Source organism: Nannobrachium achirus (assembly GCF_963921795.1).
Source record: "Nannobrachium achirus genome assembly, chromosome: 9".
Classification (NCBI taxonomy): Eukaryota; Metazoa; Chordata; class Actinopteri; order Myctophiformes; family Myctophidae; genus Nannobrachium; species Nannobrachium achirus.
The window spans coordinates 12,473,479-12,497,602 of NC_137818.1; the positions used below are offsets into that span (position 1 = coordinate 12,473,479).

General features: G+C 43.9%; 1 protein-coding gene across 1 annotated transcript in view; it reads right to left on the reverse strand.

Annotated features, from left to right (window-relative positions):
* The window catches only part of adcy6a (adenylate cyclase 6a), a 136,482-nt gene that overhangs the window by 82,000 nt on the left and 30,358 nt on the right, over positions 1-24,124 (reverse strand). The window contains exons 2-5 of the mRNA XM_080734101.1: positions 18,632-18,834; positions 16,191-16,731; positions 15,260-15,568; positions 14,188-14,382 (exon numbers count right to left, since the gene is read on the reverse strand). Coding sequence (XP_080590227.1) covers positions 14,188-14,382; positions 15,260-15,568; positions 16,191-16,731; positions 18,632-18,651 — 1,065 coding nt within the window. The 5' untranslated portion in view covers positions 18,652-18,834. The remainder of the gene's footprint in view (positions 1-14,187; positions 14,383-15,259; positions 15,569-16,190; positions 16,732-18,631; positions 18,835-24,124) is intronic.

The window sequence follows — 24,124 nt, forward strand, 5'->3', positions numbered from 1 at the left end:
GATGCAGAATAGATAGTAGATACACCATAAAAATGCTAATATACAGCATACGATTTGTGAAAGTGACAAACGGGCTTCACAGTTATGTTAGGTGTGTTCATATGCTAATGGTGATGCGATTTCAGATCAATTGCTCCAGCCACTGAGGAGAAACGCTGTTTCAGACAGACAGACAGACAGACAGACAGACAGACAGACAGACAGACAGACATTTCGAAAATTATATGTTTGATATACTAGCCCTTACCCGTTCAAAGATATGAGCTCCAAAATGATGTGCAGTGTGTGGGTTATGGGATGTGCACTGTGCATACAGTATACTAGTCCTTACCCGTTCAAAGATATGAGCTCCGAAATGATGTGCAGTGTGTGGGTTATGGGATGTGCACTGTGCACACGGTATATGAGGGATGGAAAGTAACTTTAACTGGTACTTGCATGATAATATGTAGGAGCATCAATGTAAGAAATACCCGTTTCGTTTAATGGCTATGTGTGTGTGTGTGTGTGTGTGTGTGTGTGTGTGTGTGTGTGTGTGTGTGTGTGTGTGCAGCGGTTTGGACCGTGAGACCATCCGCAGAGTGGTCTGTGTTTCTTTTTGAGAGGGTCGGTCCGCCTGAAAAACGCGTTTTGGAACAAAACGGTTACGTTTTGCGCGTTTGTGACGCCCTCTACGGGTCGAATTGGAAATGCTTCTGGGGATTCGTTGAGTAAGCCACCCGCAACCTGTGGCAGAAATTCAGTGTTGACTCGACGTTTTGTTTGTGATTTATGGCTATTGTTTGCAAAACGGGCCCCTCCCGCTAACTTTGGAGGCCCGTTACGAACGAACGGTATGGACTATCAAAATATCCCTTGACTATGTTCATTGCATGGGTTCAGAGATCATGTGTACCCATTTTCGTGACATTTGAAGAAAATATGTAGGAAAAGGAGCAAAAAGTGTGTTTTGGAGAAAATTCAAAATGGCGGAAAATCTATCCTGACGCAAATGGGCGGGGCCTATATCGGGAGATGCGTATTGACCCAAGGAATCCAGGGAAAAAAGAATTTTAATGTTCCGACCTACGGTTCAAGAGTTACAGGCCGAAACGTAAAGTGGACTGTTATAGCGCCACCATGAGGCCAATTTGTGAAAGTGACAAACGGGCTTCACAGTTATGTCAGGTGTGTTCATATGCTAATGGTGATGCGATTTCAGATCAATTGCTCCAGCCACTGAGGAGAAACGCTGTTTCAGACACTCACTCAGACACTCACTCAGACATTTGGTGAATTATATGTTAGATGAGGGATGGAAAGTAACTTTAACTGGTGCTTGCATGATAATATGTAGGAGCATCAATGTAAGAAACCTGTTTCGTGAATGGCTACAGAGATACTGTTCCCCCACCCCCCCCCCCCCAGCCCGCCCGCCCACCCGCCTGCACACACACCCGCCTGCCTGCACACACACACACACAGAGCTGGTTAAACATTTTGCCTCAAGCTAGATGCAGAATAGATGTGCCTCATGCTAGATGCAGAATAGATAGTAGATACACCATAAAAATGAAAATATACAGCATACGATTTGTGAAAGTGACAAACGGGCTTCACAGTTATGTCAGGTGTGTAATGGTGATGCGATTTCAGATCAATTGCTCCAGCCACTGAGGAGAAACGCTGTTTCAGACAGACAGACAGACACTCACTCAGACATTCGCAAAATTATAGTATAGATTGACAATTTTGTCAACAAAATAAAAACTAGACTAAAACTTTAGGGAGGGCTAGTCCCTCCCTAACGTTTTACGGAGAAGAGAGTCATTTTATGTTTGGTTGCTCTCTGGTGTTGCTTGCTGAAAATAGCAGATCTACAAGATCTACAAGCTCACAACGCATCGCGCTGCGACGCGTTGTGAGCTTGTAGATCGGCTATTTTCAGCATGCAACCAAGTGTAAAATCAGTCATTACGATGCTATCAAGGCCTGCCAAAATACATTTCAGTTGATTAAATCAACTGTAGATTTAGTCGCCTAAAACGTATGATATTTAGTCAACTAAAATTTGACTAAAACTAAAACTTTTCAGGTGACTAAATTATGACTAAAACTAAATGACATTTTATTCAAAAGACTATGACTAAAACTAAATCAAAAACAACATTGTTCAAGATGTTAAATTGTGTGTTGACTAGTGGACTAGCTCTGGTCCAGACCGTTAGCAAGGTCTCTCTAAAGCCCTTATCAGAGTATGAGGTGAAGAGCTATCACCTCAACGTTTAGGTGATAAGCTATCACCTAAAAATGTGATGGCCATTATAGTCAGTCACGGACTCACGGTGAAGTCCTATCACCGTGCCTCTGTGCCTCTAAAACCAGGGGGCACACTGATTGGTCTAGATCAGGGGTAGGCAACCTTAGGCACGGGTGCCAACATTGGCACAGGGAAGTGTGATCACTGGCACACTGGCAGAAGTGTGAGAGAGAGGATTTTTATTTAAAAATCACACCCGTGTGAAGTGGAGCTGTGTGTGTGTGTGTGTGTGTGTGTGTGTGTGTGTGTGTGTGTGTGTGTGTGTGTGTGTGTGTGTGTGTGTGTGGATCATGTGTACCGATTTTTGTGACATTTGAAGAAAATATGTAGGAAAAGGAGCAAAAAGTGTGTTTTGGAGAAAATTCAAGATGGCGGAAAATCTATCATGGCGCAAATGGGCGTGGCCTATATGGGGAGATGCGTCATGACCCAAGGAATCCAGGGAAAAAATATTTTTAATTGTCCGACCTACGGTTCAAGAGTTACAGGCCAAAACGTAAAGTGGGGTGTTATGGCGCCACCATGCGGCCAAATGACACAATTATTTTTTATTTAATCCTTGAAATCATTATGAACCTCCTCTCCAAGTCTTGAAACTCTAGCCCCTATGGTTTGCGAGAGACAAATAATTGAATGTGAGTTTTTGCAATTCCCATTATAAGTCAATGGGGAAAATTAATTCACTAATAAATTAATATCAATTAAACTATAGAACCTTTCTCTTAGAAAAGTAATAGCCCACGATTCCCGAGTAAGCCGGTCGATTTGACATATGGCGCGAGTGTGTGGTTGCAAAACTGTGGGACTAGTGGCGTGCCGAAGTTTAGGAAGTTCAGGCTACATACACACAGACAGACACACACACAGACACACAGACCCACACGGCCACGTATAGGGAGCCTGTGCTTCACACAGCTCCAAAAAATAATTTATTTATTTTAACCGGGGTCAATTAACACATCGGGTGCCCCTGAATTGCCCCATAAAGGGCGTTAAAGATGGGGAAATGCATTGGAGTATACGGAGAAAAACGGCCGCGCAATGCTCTCAGCGTCGACTCGAAGCGACTAGCGGCTAATGGGCTACATCCAGGCGCAGCCCCAACCTAACGGTGAGATTTAAAGTTAATACTGTAAATACAGTAAACACGTCAACGCGTCGTGGGCCTCCAGAGACATCAAAGAGATTGGCGTGTAGACACCTCGTGGGCATCCCATGAGTTAAATGAAGTTAGCTAATTTATAGCAAATTACATCTTGCACAAAATGTTACATTCATTAAAACTCTGAACTCTGACTGGGGAGGGCGTCGGGGAGATACCGGTAATTTGTTTTTAAAACGTGGTCAATTAAATGAAGTTAGCTAATTTATAGCAAATGACATCTTGCACAACATTCTACATTCATTAAAACTCTGAACTCTGACTGGGAGCTCTGGGTCTAATGACCGTTATGTCCTGCCAATCAAAATATGTCAAAATATTTTTCATTAAAATTCATGTTGACATGGCACACAGACACTCTAGAAAATAAAAACATGGCACTTCATTTCAAAAAGGTTGCTGACCCCTGGTCTAGATCGACCAATCAGTGAAAGGGGTGATGGGGAGATGTCTGAAAGTAAAAACAGAGGAGAGATGTCCAGGTCTTACGGCGAATGACGTAATGTTGTAGTCTTCTGACTTTAAAAGACTACCCTACAGTGATAACCCATCACCATGGACTACACTATGATAGGGCCATAACGCTCTGCCAGTAAGCCGGCTCAGATACAGGACCAGGGATTCCACTGCCCTACGAGGGCTCTTCTTCAGTAAAAAATAAACCAAACTACTGCGCTACTCACCTAACCAAAGGCAGTTTTGCCTTGTTGAAAGTCTATTCTCCGTGGTGGGAAACCTCTCAGCACCCCCCCACCCACTCTTTAAAATAAAATATTTTTGGAAGACACAAACCAGAAATAACAATACTCAACTGCGGTGGTCGAGGTGGATGCATTTTATTTCTGCCAAAAAGTTGTGTATTTTACAGAGTGGACCAGAGCTATACTTTTGACCCAGCTGGACATTGTGTGTAGACTAGTAGAACACCCTGTACCCCCCCCCCCCCCACACCCCATGGGCACAGCGGGCAAACCACAGAGAAGAGACGGCACTAGCAATTATAGACTGATAGAACATCTGCAGCATCCTGTTACAGTTGAACACCCCGGAGGAGCCCAGCCCTCCTCACAAAGAACAGCAGTGTAGAAGCAGGAACAGAACAAACATTCCCAAACATCGTCCTGTGTATCATGTTGTGCAGCTGTAAATGCTGTGAATATCGACAGACCATCTCCTGCCAACAGAACAGCACAATAGTGTTGTAGAACTCAAGTCAATGACTCATCTCAAGTTAGGACAAGAAATGTTCTTGACTCGGGACCCGAGTCCACTCGAGTCAAGAGTCAAGACAATGCAATGAAATAACTGTATTATACCCATATTATGAGGAGCCCATTCACTTTAACATTACAAGAGAGCTGTCTGGTGCTTTTCATTGATGAATTACTAGATGATGTTTAGTAAGAAAACCCATAGTCTGGAAAATGTGTCATTAAGTGCAAATAATAGCAGGAAACTATACACTTTTCAAGATGTTAAATTATGTCCTGAGAACCCCTTGACGTTATGCATAAATCTATCTTCTTCATTTGGTTCTTAAAGTGCACCAGAGCAATGCATTAGTTACAAATGCAATGATGTGGGACCACACCACAGCACCTCTAGTTTTAGTTGACTAAATATTATACGATTTTAGTCCTAAATCTTGATTTGGCTGATTTACGTTGGCCACGATGGTGTCCTAAATGATGCCTCATTCATACTTAGCTACGTGTGCCGAAAATAGCCCGATCTACAAGCTCACAGCGACGTGTTGAGAGTAGGGATGGGACGATAAGCGATATTATTGTTTATCGTGATAAAAAACACTCATAATAATCGTAGCATGGAGATTTGATTTATCGTTCTCCGTCATGCACTGGAATCAATTCACGTCTTTTTTTTTTTTTTTTTCAAGTCTTTTTTTCACTCTCTACCAAATGTCTTTGCCAAAAAATAGCCGATCTACAAGCTCACTTGTAGATCGGCTATGATTTTGGCAAATGTTCCACCCGAGATAATGGATGTTGGGGATATTTTGATTATCGCGATAATATCGTAAGTCGCGATTTCTTTGGTCACAATAATCGTGATATGAAACGTTCATATGGTCCCATCCCTATAGTTGTGAGTTAATGTTGCCCTGACGGTGAACTCCTGCGTGAAGAGGGGGTAATCAGCAGAGTTCCAATGCTCCGCTAATAATGAAGTTTCTCTCATACAGTACATGTAGCTCGATGACTTCATCAGGCTGTAGCAGGGTGACATCCAGGGGCGTCACAAGGGGTAGGAACGTGGGACTGAGTTACTAGGGCCCAAGGTGGAGGGGGCCCTAGTAACTTTATCTATTGAAAAATAGCAGATATACAAGCTCACAGCGCGGCACCGAGTGCCGCGCTGCGAGCTTGTAGATCTGCTATTTTTGAAAAGTTTGTGAAAATGTGTGATAATCTTTGAATATGTCTTTTTTAAGCGAACATTTCGAACTCAAATTTTGCTTCTGGAAATATTTTGAGATCGGGGTCCGTGGCCAAATACATATCATCTTGGGGGGTCCTTGACATAGGTTTCTTGCACATATTTTCACGATTTTTCAAAAATAGCAGATCTACAAGCTCGCAGCGCGGCACTCGGTGCCGCGCTGTGAGCTTGTATATCTGCTATTTTTCAATAGTTAACATTCATGGGGGGCCCGCAGTGAATCCTTGTACCCAGGGCCCAGAATTTGGTGTGACGCCCCGGTGACATCACCAGTCTGTGTCTCGACAAAGCCTTTCTGCCATGCTGATGGCTCCCGTCTCTTCATTTAGTCCATCACTAACCTAATTGTGCTCGCTGCCCTGAGATCACATGATGCCATCTGGGGTGCTTTTATAAATTCACCCGTTCTGACGATCGTCTGCAGGTCAGGGGTTTGGTAACAGAACAGAGCGGAGGAGTCATCCCTGCCATGATGATTAGGCCCTGTCACGACTGTTACATAACAGCAGCATCTGATCACAACACTAGAGGGAGGGGGCGACCATGATCTAGATTTAAAATTTAGAATAAACATGGGAAAATTCTCGTTCTACTGCTGCAAAATGTGTAATGCCCTGACACCATCCATTAAAACAGTGGTTCTCAACCTGTGGTCGGGACCCCCAGAGGGGTCCCCAAATTATTTTAGGGGGTCCCCAGAATATTAAGTTAATGTGCAACATTGTTTTCTCACTCAATAGTAAACAAACCAACATAAGGTTTAAGTGTATAGAGTGTATCTGCACATTTCTTAAGTGACAATTTATGACTTTTTAATACCTCTAAAACAACAAATTAAACATTGGCCAAATTGTCAAATAGCCAGAAATTTTGAAAATAGCCCATATATATCTATATCTGCTATTTTCACAATAGAACCATGTTATACAAAATGTTATGCCTCAACTCTTAGTGCTTGTCAGGGTGTGGAGGTCACCAGTTAAAATATAGATTATTTTGGGGGTCGCGGCCTGAAAAGGTTGAGAACCACTGAATTAAAAGGATGTGTGACACTGAAAAATCCTCCACCACAAGTGGAGGTAAATGTAAATTCCCATTGAAAGGAGGTGTGATTCACTGCTGACGTTATTTTTTTCCCTTTTCTGTGTATGTAATTGTTGATGACATGACATTTGACTCAAATGTCATGTCTTTGACTAAAATGTACACTCAAATGATTTGAGTGTACATTTTTACGCTGTGTTGATGAATTGAACACTGAACCAAAATGGATAGGACTTTGTTGTTTTCCACACCTATAACTTTACCCTTCAACTTCTCGTTCTTGAAGACATAATAATAAAGTATAATAATAAACGTCACACTAAATCACAGCACTATAACCACACTATAACGCATGGTTATCTGCGAACCACCGAGACCGAACCCAAGCGCTGCGCGGTCCGTTGGGTTAATGAGTTATTGGAGAAAGAGGGAAACTAGCGGTGCACGCTGGCGTGAAGAGGTGATTGATGATGGCACAGAGGGGACGTTATACAGCCGGTGGGCTGTGCCCTCATCTCGTCTCATGACAGGTCTTCCACGTAACAATGGCAAACAGAACCACATACTGTACGTACAGTCTGTAATGGATTGCACCGTGGTTTATCATGTAGATGTAGATATGATGTAGATATGATGTAGATATGATGTAGATATGATGTAGTTATGATGTAGATATGATGTAGATATGATGTAGATATGATGTAGATTTGATGTAGATATGATGTAGATATGATGTAGATATAATGTTGCAGGGCAACCGCAGTACATAATCGTCGCTGTTGCGGTGGAAACATCATGTCCAAAACTGAAGCCTACTGTACATTTCAGGATTCAAACCCCCCCCCCCCCCCCCCCCCCCCCAAAAAAAAAACTGCTTAAAGGAGGACTTCACCACTTTTCAACCTATCTTCATATAATAGTCCTCACTAATGTTCATGATAAAATATCACAATTTTTTTCTACTCAGTTTGGTTCTCGTAGGAGAGCTGTGGGTGGGTAAAATCCTTCCACCGGTGACATCATCAATGGGAAATGCAAGCTAATAGAAACTGCAGGCTTTCTATTCCTGAAAAGTTGCAATGTTAAAGTGGAAGCCATTGTTGTCGTGATAATAAAATTTGAAATATTTGTTTATTCAAAAATATTGTTTTAAAAAAATCTGTCAAACGATGATGTCACCGGTGGAAGGATTTGACAGCTCTCCTATGAGACCCAGACTGAGTAGAAAAAAATTGTGCTATTTTATTATGAACATTAGTGAGGACCTATTATATGAAGACAGGTTGAAAAGTGGTGAAGTCCTCCTTTAAGTAGCAGATCTACAAGCTTGTGGATCTGCAGTGCAGAGCTCTCCGTGTTGCATTTCGAGCTTGCACATCTGCTACTTTTGGTGTGACACTGTACTGTGACCAAGTAGGGCTTTAACCCATTTAGGCCTAGAATTATCTAATACCTTAGCTATTGAAACATAGCAGATATATACAAGTTCACGCTGCGCTACGGCTTCTAGACCTGCTCTTTGAATATATCTTTTTAAAAGCGAACATTTGTAACGCAAATATTTGCTTCTGGGGGGGGGGGGGGGGGGTCCCTGGAACAACATATATTGAGATGGGGGTCCGCGGCCAAATACTTGTAATTTCGGGGGTCCTTAACATGAAAAGGTTTGAGAACCAGTGATTTAGAAGAAGGATTTAGAAGACATTTATGGAATGGGGTCTGCTGGTGCAGAGGGAAATGATGGGTAAGCAAAATGTATATGTGTATATTATGTAAACAAAGGGCAAAGTTACACACAGTACTAGGCCTTTAAGTGGTCAACGTGACGTGAAGTTATGTTATGTTACGGTATGTTTACTTAAGTTCTTTCCCCTCCTTCTGACTGTGAATATTGCCATAAATGTGTGATTTACAAGCTAATGGAACTGAACGACGGTATAGAACTGGACTAGTGTGGGAAAAAAAGATATGTTGATGCAGATTTATTTTTTAAATGGGTTAGGGTTAAATATTCAAAACACTTTCCAGATTTTCTAAAATAGCAGATCTACAAGCCCACAGTGAGCTTGTGCATTTTGTACATGAAGCTCCTTTGAATTGCATCTGCTGTTTTTGAATAGCCAACGACACAAGCTCATCTGCAATTTTCTTTTTAAATCATGACAATTTGTGCAAGTCTTTGAATATATTGACCCTCGTGTTTCTAACATCAGTGGTTCTCAAACTTTTTCACGTCAAGGACCCCCAAAATGATATGGATTTGGCCGCAGACAAAATATGTCCTTCCAGGGGACCCTCAGTAGCAAATATTTGAGTTACAAAGGTTTGCTTTGAATACGACGTCGACATGTTAGATGTACATTTTTGACGTTCAAAATGTTCACTACTTTTCAAAAATAGCAGATCTACAAGCTCATGAGCTTTTATATCTGCAATTTTTCAATAGCTAAAGTACCTCCCTCCTCAAGGACCCCTCCAGGGTCCCCGGCCGGACCCCACCACCCCACTCTCTCCGTACACTTGAGAAGTAATCATTTTTTCCCACAGTCAAGAGGCGAGAGAGAAGGAGAGAGAGGACCAGACAATTAGCGGACAGCTGATTGTCCCGGCGTACGCGATTGTCCGTCAAGTAGTGAAAACATTCCTCCCCAGTCCCTATAGCCCCCGCCGCCATTGTTTTCATCGTAATGGCGATTTCCCCCCTAATTTATTCCCTCCTCACCTATATAACGGTCCTCAATAGGAAACCCATTAATAGTTATGCAACCGTTTGAGGGAAACCGTTACAGAATGCAAACAACAAGCCACCATACTGTCTGTCCTTCCCCCCCCTCCCCTCCCCACCCTCGTTGTCACCCCACCCTGGGAGAAAAGGACAAAGTGTCCCTTGTTGAGGGAGCACAGAGTGACACACTGCTTTATATCATCATGGTATTCTCCGGTCTGTCACATACACACACGCGCGCACATGCTACTTGAGCCCTCGCCCGACCGATGTCAGATTTTTTGGGTCCGATGCCAATCCCCATTTTGAAGAGAGCTAAATCAGTTAGTTGTCAAACTGGAACTGGGGTTCCAAGGACCCCCCGATATTTGTCCGCTGACCCTCCCATCTGAAAATGTTTTGTGCCAGGGACCACCCAGAAGAGAAGCTTTGTGTTAATATATAGCCGATATTTGATACAGTATATACGTATACAGTACCGATATATAAATGTTTCAAACAAATTACAGCTTGTATATCTGCTATTTTCTGCCAATAAATAAAATGTAGATAAAGGGATTTCAATGATTGTGACGCTGTATTGTCACATTTTGCTGGGGAGACCCTTTTGTATTTTGTTGGTTCCAGTTCCAAACCAACTGCGGCTTCTGAACTGTAATTCATTTTCAGTGGAAACACATTCTGAACTGGTTCAGAATTAGGCGGGGGGAAAAAGAACGGAAGCGGTTCAAACCCCGGGGTTGCGTAGCGTTGTTCCGACGACATTGCGTTCGTCCGACTCTCCCCATTCTAACCCTAACCGCACGCGTAGCCACGAAGTCGGAGTAATGAGACGTCGGACTTTCCTAATCCTCCGCAACCCCGGTGGGAAAGGTGTCACACAGACACAAACGCACATACACACATCTCTGTGTGCACAGTTTCCTTCTGGAATATTGCCACTATACATTGAAACGGGACAGGAACAGAAGTAGACCAAAGACTTTGTGGATATTGTGAACTTGGTGAAGTGGAGGATGAAACCCACTTTTTATTGTACTGCCCTTTCTATTATGACTTAAGAAAAACACTCTTTGATAAAGTACATGTAGGTATGTCCCTGGACAGTGATTTAGTTAAATATTTATTTGATAACCATACATTCGCAATTTCCAATTTCATGCATAAAGCCTGGAATAGAAGAAGACATGCAACTTACACATAGACAGTGGCACTGTGATTGATCATACCAATCACTCAAGTCTGCTTCTTGTCTCGTTTCTTTTTTCTTGCTCATTCTATCTTTGTGTCTCTCTCTCTCTCTCTCTCTCTCTCTCTCTCTCTCTCTCTCTCTCTCTCTCTCTCTCTCTCTCTCTCTCTCTCTCTCTCTCTCTCTCTCTCTCTCTCTCTCTCTCTCTCTCTCTCTCTCTCTCTCCTCCACTCTCGTTCAGAATATCGTACTATTGATGTACTTTTGATCAGAAGTATACAGTAAGCAGTATTACTTTTGTTTATGTATTCATTTTTGTGTCAGCATGTTGGCACTGGAAAACAACTGTTATTTAAATTGTGTCTAAATAATCCGTAAGGGATGGGCTGTGAAAGGCAGCCAGACACGAAAATAAAATCTTTCATTCATTCATTCATTCATTCATTCATTCATTCACTCACAGAGACACGTCACACGCACGGACAGGCAGACAGCCGTCCGTCTGCTTGTCTGTCTGTCCGGCGGTCGTCTCAGCCCACACGACACAAGCCAGCCCCATGGACCTTATAGACCTCATGGAGCCCCCATACAGAACCATACTGGAACTTGGGCCTTGGCATTAGGGGTGGGCGATATGGAAAAATACAACGTTGTGATATTTTTCCAAGCTGTATCACGATACATAATTTTATGACAGTTCTTTTCCATGTTGTTTTTTATGGTTATTTTTCAAGTTACTTAACAGTACAACCACCTACAAGGTAACAAAAACTAAAATATAGACCAGTGGTCCTCAAAGTGGGGTCCAGGGACTCTCTGGGTTCCTTTTGGGAGGTCTAAATTGACCCTTACAAGTATGTAACTCTGACAGTATACAAATGGAACCAAGTCCATTTGGTTTCATTTGTATACTGTCAGAGTTAAGGGGAGACCTTGACATTTTAAAGTTTGAGAACTACTGATTTAGACCAAAATGCAGGTTTAAATTAAATTCTGCAATGAATCTGCTGTATTAACAATTCAACAGGATTTTTTTGTATGAGGCTCCCTCATTGTATCGCGATATATACGATATCTCTGAAAAAGACATTGTATTGTCTCAATGATATTTATCACCATATCGCCCACCCCTATTTGGCATGGAGTACAAACAGCCCCCATACAGAACCATACCGGACGCTGGGCCTTGGCACAGAGCCCAAACAGCCCCCATACATACAGAACGCACGCTGCCCGCGTGAGCCGAGCGCTGCTGCCTCTACGCTGGCAAACACACACACACACACACACACACACACACACACACACACACACACACACACACACACACACACACACACACACACACACACACACACACACACACACACACACACACACACACACACACACACACACACACACACACGCACGATGTCCCAAGACACAATGGACTCACACATCATACACTGTGATATACTGTTACTGTACCACCGCCTCTCTGAGCAGACCTACCACATGCTGCACTGCCTGTCTGTCTGTCTGTCTGTCTGTCTGTCTGTATGTCTGTATGTCTGTCTGTGTCTATATAGTCAGGGAATATTATCAGAATACCTGTCAAAGCTGGGAATGTCTTCACCAATGTGTTAAGTAAGTAACATATCTAACAAAGATTGAAATTCAAAATCCTTAGGAGAATCTTTGACAGCTAGGGTAATTCTGGGTCTCATTCACTTACTATATACACTATACTATAAGGGAGAAAATTACTCCCAAAGAATCTGGGAGTCATTTGCTTTAAGTGGGATGTGAGGGGTCTAACTAGGTGTTCTTAATTATTCAGAATCCATTGCAAGCATTTGTTTTGCACAAAAACCCAGAATTACCCTAGCTGTCAAAGATTCTCCTAGGGATTTTGAATTTCAATCTTTGTTGAAATAATATGGGATATGGGATATGTTACTAAACACCTTTACGAACACATTGGTGAAGAAATTGTTTGGTAACAAATTTATTCACAGTTTTTTTTTTATGATATAATATTAGTCCCTGACTAAAGTAAAAAAAAAACAGAAAAAAAAAAACAGGCTGTTTTTGTGATCTCACTTTGAATATTATCTTTGTCAGGTAGAAACCTCCTTATAAATGTCCCCAGGATTCAAATTAAAACATAGCAAACGTAGCAGATCTACAAGCTTGTGGATCTGCTACTTCTGATGACTCTGTGAGACGCCGCGGTGCGATCAAGTTGGGCGTCGATTTACGAGAAAAAAAACCTACACAAATATGGACAAATAAGGAGTTTTCTGCCTGACAGCAAGGATATGTAGAGCAAATTGTGAAACGATGCGACTGAATGCGTGCGGTCGGCGCTTTAAAGAAGACCTGCAGGAGTCCCTCCCTGAAACCCTAATATAGGCTGCGCAGAGGAGAGACAATCGGCCCGCCGATTGCAGCTTCTTCTCGGAGTGAAGCACGCGGTCCACTCTCTGCGAAGTCATGCAATATATTATAAACACGTCTGTTGGAAAGCCTGCCATAAAACATGATGAGACAGAGCAGAGCAGAGCCGTGCTGGACGCGCCATGGGCCTGCGTCCCATCTGGAAGCAAACACATTGGAAGGAGCTTTCAAATAATGTTCCCGTCGTCAGACATTAAGCTTCTATCCTGTTTTAGTCAAATGTGCGTTTTATCCCATTCTGTTCTTGTGAAGGTTTTTGTAGTTTTCGTAGTGGTGCTGATAGATTCAGCAGAATCTATCAGCACCACTGCCCTAAACATATAGTGTTGTTTCTAGTAAAAAACACACACAGAGGCAAAAAGAAAACAATGTTTACCAAATTGGTGCCCAGACTGTCTCCGCGGCACCCCTGGACTAGCCTCGCAACAACAGCCAGCCCCTCCCGAGGGGAGAGTCTGGAACCCGGCCATAGACAACTCATTACGATGATGTAGTTACTCACTTCAATGCAGTTTTTATTTGCGATTTGTGAACTAGCTTCGGACATGGTGGCTGTCATGTTTGTTTTCAAAATGTGAGAGGTGCAGCAGTAGCTCGACCAATCAGGAGCGGTGTGAGGCGGTTTGCTCCAAATGCAGCCATTTGATTGGAAATTAGAAAATAATTTCTCATAATGAGACTGGGAGGGACACCAGACCGGAAAGGAAGCACATTGGTGATGACGTAGCTCGGGATGGCCGTGCCAGGCTACCCCTGGAATGGCATCACGGCACCCTCTAGGGTCCCACTTTGGGAAACCCTGCTCGAGAGGGTTCCAGAACCCCCGGTTATGAGCCAGCGGTGTGGCGGTGGTGTTTTTCTCCTACCTGCTTCCAGAGGAACTTGTCCTCCTGGTTGATGTGCCAGGTGATGACCACGTGGATGATGGACAGCAGCAGGCCGCTGAGCACGGCGGCGCGCATGCGCACGGGCAGCAGCGTGTAGATGATGTAGATGAAGAACACCGACCACCAGATGCCCTCCGAGGCGCTGCGCGGACGCACCATCAGCACGCCCAGCACCTGTGTGAACAGTGGTGTAAAGTAACTAAGTACATTTACTTAAAGGGGAAGACCACCCATTTTCAATATTGAACTATGTCATTAATTATATACCTTAGAGGAGTTGTGTGGAAATAGAAAAAAAAGTCCCCCCTCTTCTGTGTTGCCTAGAACTGGAAGATTGATTTTGGGTTTTGTATTGTAAAGTACAACGGTGTGATGTCAACATGTTGTACTAACATAGTTCAATATTGAAAATGGGTGGTCTTCCCCTTTAAGTACACTTTTGAGGTATTTGTACTTTACTTGATTATATACGATTTCCAGTACTTTTACTTCTACTCCACATCATCTTGGATTCAAATATTGTACTTTTACTCCACTACATTTATTTGAAAAATGTAGTTACTAGTTACTTTGCAGATGTAAATTATGATATTATAAAACATACATAAACCACTTTAGTCCTATTTTATACCGAGGCTGTTTGAAAATAGCCAATGGTACTTGAAAGTGTTGCATTTTGATGCCAACACTTTCATACTTTTCAAAAAGAACAAAGTGATCCAGGCACTCAAAAGTTTAAAAAGGGAGGAACAAGAATTTCATTATGTTAAAAAGCTGACATGTTTCAACCAGAACCTGGTCATGTCGGCTTTTTAACATAATGAAATAAAGTCTTGTTCCTCCCTTTTTAAACTTTTGAGTGCCTGGATCACTTTGTTCTTTTTGATGACTTGATCCCTTCGATCCAAGAGCACCATTAGACTTGTTTTTACTATTCTTATTCTCGGATGAGCACCTGGTTTTCTCTCACTTTCATACTTTTACAAATGTAGTACTTTTTCCACCACTGGTGACAGCCCTAGCTATGTTCCCCCCACCGCCACTGACTGACCTGCACGGACACCAGCACGCCGATCACCAGGTAGCTGACCATCCACATGTAGTCCTGGTGGAAGCCGTTGCGGTTGCACACCACCATGAGCGCCATGAAGAGCGCCATGGCCACGCTGAGCGCCCCGCTGTAGGCCACGTGCACCTGGCGGCCCGGCGCGGCGTGCACGCAGTGGAAGGCCAGCATGACGCCGCACACGATCACCAGCACGCCCATCAGCATGGTCAGGGAGCTCTGGTTGAGGCGGAAGAAGTAGCGCTGGTACAGGCGCTCCAGCTTGCGTGACTCGAACTTCTTGGACTGGAACACCTACGGGTGTAAAGAATAAGCACGTTTTTAGGGATGGGACGATGTGAACATCGTCATATCACGAGTATTGTGACAAAATAAATCACTTTCCACTCAGCTTTCTGTGTAATGAAATCCACGCGAAACTCTGCCCCCATCGCATGATGACCATTAGTACAGTAAGTACAGTAAATTAATTTGATTGTCTTATTGCCTTCCCACAATGACATCATAACAATGCAGAAGAGAGAGACACTGGAGCAGCTCAGACAGTTCTAACCTTTTATTAAGGTGCCAATATAGAAAACTTGGCCAACGTTTCGATGCTAGTGCATCTTCATCTTCATCAGAGTCATGACTCTGTGAAGATGCACTAGCATCGAAACGTTACTACATTTTTTCTATACTGGCACCTTAATAAAAGGTTAGAACTCTCTGAGCTGCTCCAGTGTCTCTCTCTTCTGCATACATCTGTCCCTGCTCCTGTGATGCCCCAGACTGGCCGTGTAGGCCGAGGTGCGCTGTAGAACCCCTTTGTTGACATCATAACAATATTAGCAAATAAAATAAAATAAAAAATATTTTAAAATGTCAGCGGCCGTTTAAGTAAAAGAAATGTGAGTACTTTTTTTCCACCACTGACCTGCACCACCCTGAGCCAGCAGTCGGCGGCCGTCACCCCTCCTCCGCCAGGACCCTCGTCGCCCGCGTCCCCCCCTCCTCCGTTGCAGCCCCCCCTCCTCCCCTTCAGGTCGTCCTCCAGACCCTGCAGGTCCACCGACTTCAGCCCCACCCCCTCCCCCACCCCGGCGGAACACGACGACGAGGACGCCCCCGCCTTGCCGTAGTGGTCCTCCTGCCAGCCGCAGCTCCGCACGCCGAAGTTCCCGCCGCCGCCGCCGCCGCTCGCCCCCATCATCCCCCTGTGGTGGTGGTGGTGGTGGTGCTGGTGGAAGGGGGCGGAGCCGCGGGAGGAGGCGGGGCTGTCGGGGCCGTCGTCGTCCGAGTCGCGCAGGCAGCTCATGTAGCGCGGGCTGCAGAGCGAGGAGGAGGAGCGGCCCCCTCCTCCCCCTCCCCCTCCCGCCTGCCGCTTGGTGCTCTTCTTGCTGCCATTGCGCTCGCCCCACGCCGTCTTGCCGCGGTCGTCCACCCTGGCCACTAGGAAGCCACTGAACCAGGACATCCTGTGTGTGTGTGTGTGTGTGTGTGTGTGTGTGTGTATGCCGAGAGGAGACAGAGACAGAGACAGACGGTCAGTACCACACATTATGAAGACGTTTTCAGGCCAAGGACCCCTTAGTTGAGAGAGAGATGAAGCAGGGACCCCCACAACCTGTTCATAGATTCCATATAGTTTTGTCGTTTCACAGCACAATCACCAGTGTATTAATGTCAATTTGTGTTTTCAGATATTTAACCACTTGAACTGTCAATACTTAATACACTTGACCTTTCACTCTGTACTTAGTGTGCTCTTTTTTCCCCTCTTTGCCAAAAATAGCTGATCTACAAGCTCACAACGCCTCGCAGCGCGAGGCGTTGCGTCTGCTATTTTTAGATAAAGTTCTCAGAATATGGACACTTGGGTTCAAGTGGTTAATATAAAAAAAGGAGAAAAAGGTTTTTATCACACAAATTTGGAGGACCCCCTGTAGTAACTCTGAGGACCCCCTAGGGGTCCTGGACCCCCTGTTGAAGACCCTTGAGATAGACAAGTCACGACAGAGGCTTACTTTAGGGCAGTGGTTCTCAACCTTTTCAGGCCCGCGACCTTCAAAATAATTATATTTGAACTGGGGACCCCCCCACCCTGACAAGCACTTGGAATTGTAGGAGTTGGCATTACATTAGTTTAGTTAGTAGACTAAAAAGGTATTAAAAGTCCTTAATTTGTCACCCACAGGTTGAGAACCACTGCTTTATGGGTGAAATAGCTAAAAGGGGAATTTCGGACTGGCCGTCTTACCATGTTAATCTGATGTTATGATGTCCATGAACCATCGGTATTTAATATGAGGCACAGCCTGCATAGCTAGTTCATGCAGTCAACTCAGGGGGCGCGCCTCCCTGATCAGGTGATCAGTCACATGATCTCTTCACCTGATCAGGGCGGGTATTTAAATCTCTCTGCCTACTGCCTCATTCTGGCTTCTCTCCTGGCTGTGCAGCTGCCCTGCTCTGCTCTGCGCTCGCTGGCTGCTGTTGTTATCTGCTGCTGATGTTTTGCAATCCCACCACCTCCCCAGCATCCACCTGTCCAGTAGGCTCTGTTTCTACATCCCCTATGGGGGTCTTAATTCATTCCCTGTAATTCTATTTTGTATATAAATCTATTTGGTATATAATCTAAATCTAATCTAAAATGTTTATACTTACAGGGAATGAATAGAGACAGAGTCCTGACGCCAAACTATGCTTCATATCATGCTATGCTTGTGTGGCGGAGAGAGTCGCAGCCCCAGCCTGAAGCCTCAAAATTCTAGTATCTGCTCTCGTTCCATAGGGATATCCCTTTGGAGTGATGGTTAAGATATTGGACTTTCACGCGGGAGACCCGGGTTCGAAGCTGGGTGGGGACGTTTCGAATCACCTCCGTTACACTTATATCATGCTCAGTAATTGCTCCGTAAATGCTCAATAAATATATATTCTAAATTAATGCAAAAGTTGTCTGCCTGAATTGTATTATTTTTTTTACATTTTTTTTTTCTTTTTTTATATAACTGACTGAGAAGTTTTCTTCCTGTGCGGCTGCTGTAACAAGGTAAACTGACAATAGACCTCTCCCCTCTCCCGTCAGAGCCAACTCCATAAAAATTGCCTATTTGTTTTCGCCTCTACCACTTGTTGATGGAAGGAATAACCCTTACGGGTCCCTGAAAATAAAACATTTGAGAACCACTAGTTGGACTCCTAATATGCGAGACTGACTGACATTCAGTAATTGTATTATGATCAAAATAAGAACATCATAACGGTGTGAAAAATGTTATCTAAAATATGCCTCCGGGCAAGGCCAAGTCTTTGCCACAGACACATTTATCCGTGTACAGACATACAGTGTCGATGACCCCTGTCTCTCACCTGTCTGGGTTCTGGTACATGTCCCAGCCCTGTCCTCTCTGGCCGGTTCACTCATTTATCCCCGCTGGACGGACTTTTGATGGGAACGAGGGAGGGGTTTCTGTAGGGTGGGAGGAGCCAGTCAAGTGGCCTTGAGACTGGCTGATGAGCAGAGATGGAGGTCGATGAGAGGAAGTTTTCTATCTCCAGGGCTTCTTCTGGGTCTAGAAGGAGAAAAACAGACACATACAGCAATTTACAATTTAGGCATTTAGCAGACGGTCTTAATCCAGGTAAACGCACTCAGGGCAATACATCAGATGTATAGAGATAGTAATCCAGGGTCATAGGTAGTCCAAGAACCATCATCAGTCTAAACCAGGGGTCTTCAACAGGGGGTCCGGGACCCCAGAGTTACTACAGGGGGTCCTCCAAATCTTGAGGAGTGAGTGATAGAAACGTTTTTTTCCCCTTTTCATACAGTATTAACATCTTGAACCCTAGCGTCCATATTCTGAGAACTATAGCCAAAAATAGCAGATCTACAAGCTCACAACGCCTCACGCTGCAAGGCGTTGTGAGCTTGTAGATCGGCTATTTTCGGCAAAGAGCTTTAGTGTAGGCCTATAGGGGAAAAAGAGCAGACTAGGTACCGAGTGAAACGTCAAGTTAATTAAGTATTGATGGTTCAAGTGGTAAAATATTTTAGAACACAAATTGACATGAATCCAAAATACACTGATGATTGTGCTGCCAAACAATGCAACTATATGGAATCTATGAAAAAGTTGTTCGGGTCCCTGCTTCATTTGTCTCTCAACTAAGGTGTCCTTGGCCTGAAAACATTGAAGACAGTATAAAAAGAAATCTGTAGATTGAGACTTTGCAAACTACAGTATAGGAAGCCAGGTCTACAAATGAACCTGACATCTGTCTGAAGTGGCGTTTCCATAAAGCCACTTTTTGCGCATTAACGGCTTATTCGCAAAATCGTTTTATGGAAACACTTCAAAATGCGAATAAACTTTCATTATCCGCAAAAAGAATTATCCGCTTGGAGGAGGTGGATTTTGAGGTTTTATCGAATAAACTAAATGTGCATTTGTGAATGGAAACGGGTCAGACAATAAATGCGAATAGAATATGACGTTCTGGTCCATTTCGTTCCCCCGTCGCTTAATTAACGTCCATTGTATAGCGTTAGCCCACAAAACAAACCGGTTGTTACACACGGAGTGACCCTTCGTCATCACGCCGTGTTGCGCGTGCCAAAAGTGGCCGTACAAGCTCACAGCAGCTCGCATCTGCGACGCTGCAGGATGCAGTCTGCCCGGAGGACTCAACTGGGCGGCGGGGCGGCTCAGCAGTGCCCTCACGTCGTGACGGTCTCTCGGTCTGAAAAAATCTGCCCCATCAGCTCTGTGCACTGTGTGCAAGCCCGCAGGAAGTGTTTACAGCACGTCGGACGGACCCAGCAGGATCTCCCAAGAATCGCATTTCACCAGTTTAATGGAAACGGGCTAAATTCGCTTTGTCTTAATACGCTTTTCTGATAATTCGCTTTCCTAATTCGAATACGTTTATGGAAACATGGCTTGACTCTACATAACATACTTGCTATCTAAATTACATTTTAACCTTTGCTTAAACCTGCAAGGTCAGTAAGTGCTACGGGCTACAGTGGAGTCTGAAGAGGTGAGTGTCTTCAGATTACGGCAGAAGATAGGGAGTGAGTCTGCAGTTCTAACTGCAATATGGGGAGTTACATAGTTCCACAGTTTGGGAGCCAGAGGGGAGAAGGACGTGTGGGACATGTGGAGCGCTGTCCCGGGTGTTTTACTGCAAATGTAAACTTATAGACTGAAATAAAACAGGCAGGGGTGCAGGGATGCGACGATAAGTGATATTATCGTTTATCGTGATAAAAACACTCACGATAATCGTATCGTGGAGATTTAATTTATCGTGAAATCGTCCTCCGTCATGCACTGGGATCAATTCACATGTTATTTGCCCAGCTGCATATCCGGTATTTAAATCCTCTATTGGTAAAACACTTATAATATACGTACTTGATACAGTCTTTTTTTTCACTCTCTACCAAATCCCTTTGCCAAAAAATAGCCGATCTACAAGCTCACAATGCGTTGTGAGTTTGTAGATCGGCAATTTTTTGGCAAATGTTCCGACCCAGGATAATGGATATTTTGATTATCGCGATAATATCGTGAATCGCGATTTCTTTGAAATGAAATGTTCATATCGTCCCATCCCTACAGGGGTGTATCGTTTGTTAAATGGCTGGCAATAAAGTTTCACAGAAGTAGGACAGCAAACTTCCTCAAACTTAATGACTATGAGCGAGTGTGATTGGCCTGAATAAAAACACACTGACAGCTAGATGTTTTTATTTCCTTTATCAGTGGTATATTCATCGCAGGCTGCCTGGTGGCTTGCCTACAGTGCATTGGTTCTCAAAGGGTCCTTTAGGGGGTGGGGTTAACATAGCATTAGCGTCACAATCATTGACCACTTTAAAAAAAAGAAATAGCCACAAACGTGTACATCTGCTATTTTTGAAAGTATTTGAAAAATATCGACGATGTTTGAAAAATGTTGAATGTTGGCAAGAACACATTTTCAGATGGGGGTCCGCGGCCAAATACATATCGATTTTGGGGGTCCTTTCCTTGTCCTTGGAAGGTATGAGAACCACTGCTACAGTGCTGGCCCATTTACTCCTTGTAAGTACTGTAAGTCGCAAGGACCTGAGTTTGAATCCGACTCCCATCATTTCTCACAGCTCGTTTCTCTCTCCGCCTCAATTTCCTGTGTCTTTTACACGCTACAAACTAACAAAGCAAACCATTAGAGGAGAGAGAGAGAAAAAAAAACATTTTTAGAAAAACAAAAAGTGGTTTCCATCTGTCCAGCAGAATTGGCAGCAAATAATACACTGTAGCCGTTTGATGTGTTTCAATTGAAACGAGCCCTCCGCTCTCCCAGAAATCCCCCCGACTGACACGCAAGACTTTAATAACCAACTCAACCACTGTGGTCACTTCGTTCTGAGATGATGACATACTGGACACCGCATCAAAGCCAAAACACTCCGCTTCGGTTTGACTTCAGAATCCGGCAACTCAACATTCATAGCAGAATGGTTGATAGTTCATTTGTTTCACAATATGAACATTACTAACAGTGTCAGTCAACTAATACAAACTCGTAAATCCTCAAACTAAAGCAAAAGCACACATAATTAAAGTGATCTCTTTAAGCAACTACTTTGGAAACAAACGCTTCTACCAGGCCAAAAGTGCATGAATAACAAGAAAACATCTGAATAGTGGTCTTCAAGAGACAAGATCGAAGTTGGCTGCACACTTTGGACGCAGCGAAAAAGAAACCAATGTTTCGGGCAGGTAACATGAAACTTGGTTTCTTTTTACTCCGCTTCCAAAAATAAAATATGGGCACTTTGGCCAGGGCTTGGCCACAAAGCTGCTAGGAGCGACACAGAAAAAAGTGAAACCAAGGGCAACTTGTCCAACAGACAAGTACATTCTTAATGAACTTGTCCATAATGATTTATTAGTTGTCCCAGACAACAGGACAAGCCTTAATGTCATAACTTCTTGTCTCTTGTCAAGACCACTATTTACATTCCACAACTGTCTACAGTGCACAAATCACAGATTCCACTAACAGCAGAAACAAACAAACATTGTTTTTCTTTTTCTTTTTTACTGAATGGATTCCCAGATTGAGAGTTCACAGGCTCTCAAAGCATGCTGGGAGGTACATGTATGGAGGCGGCGCAGGACTAGGGCTGTCACAATTATTACATAATCGTCTAATCGTGATTATTTGACATTATCGCAATTATTTTGTCATAATCGTCATAATCGTGAATGTTGAAAAATGTCAGAAATAGTGAAAATAGCAGATCTACAAGCTCACAACGCGTCACATCGCGGCGCGTTGTGAGCTTGTAGATCGGCTATTTCCACTATCAATGTTATTTTTTTAAGTAGTATGTCGTCAAATATGTCAGTAATGTATTTGTGTGTTTAGGTTATGTATCATATCTGCCGTATGCAACTTCAAAGCCTAAAAGCCAAACAGAAATGTAATTATCAACGACAAAAACACAATTAAATCGTTAATCGCCAATTATTTGAATGACAATTAATCGTCATGTAAAATGTCATATCGTGACAGCCCTACGCAGGACATTACTGTATGTCCCATTTATTTGACTGTGCGTTGTGTGTCATGCATCAAACATAGACTTACAACTTGTAGGTCTATCTTCAATGCCTGGCACCAGTGCGTAACTACAGTAAGTAGACAGGGTTCCCCAATAGGCGGCCCGCGGGCTACAGTCAGGCCCCCACCAACCCCAGTAATAATGGTGGTATAAGAGCAGCAACAACACTAGTATATCGTCGTATCTCCAAATTTGTACGTTCTTTTGCAAAGTAAAGCCCTGCTTCATCATTCAAGGCCGCCTCACAAAAGTAGTGAAAACATCAGATCTACAAGCACACCACGCCTCTCGGTGCGAGGCGTTGTGTGCTTGTAGATCGGCTGTAGATCGGCTTCACTAGTTTAAATCATTTTTAAAATGATAAATGCAAAACGAACTGTTTTGGACATAAAAGATTTTCACCCGACAACAACGATATCTGAACTGTCGCTGGAGTAGCGGGAACGCCACCGCCGCCCCCTGCATTGCTATGGCCCTCGGCTTGGTACCCTAGACATGATTCGGCCCTTGGGGAAAACTAGTTGGGGAACCTTGTTATACAACATTATGCAGAATATGCACTGTGGCTATACTTGTCATAGCCAGCAGAGAACCACCACTAGTTAACCAGTTCACCAGGCTTTCTGCAGTACCTGTGGAAAACCTGGTTAACGCTCCTTCTTTTTTTTTTACTCACTGACTACCACATGACGTGATAAACAAGATATATTTATTTGTCCTGTGAGGTTAGCTGGTAGCTTTGGAACGCTTCCTTGCATCAACGTGCAGTCTTTTGTGATCTGCCCCGTACCGTCGCGTGCACACGGATCGTTCACGATCTAAGGTCGATCTAACTTTTCAATCAAAGGAGCCCCCATCGGGAGGAAGTGTTGCCTCTGTCCTACTGGTCCCGTTAAACTCTCAACAACAAAGATGGACCTCCCTCCCCACCCGGCTACCCTTCACCAAGCACGGCCAAATATGTTCACATGCTGTAGGCACTGGGCCAAGCCAAGCGGATGCACCTGCACCGTGGTGGATGGACTGTAACCGCCAGTCTCCAGGGTGGTTGGCACTGGGCAGGTACTTCTTTACCCCTGCACCACCCCAGTGCCCGCCCTACCTTTCCATTTTAAACCAGTCCCATCCGGTCTAGACAACTGTATCCGTTTATTTACATGCACGCACGCACGCACAGTGAGCTTGTAGATCAGCTATTTTTGGCACATACCGTAGACAAGATTAAATCAGGCATTACGATG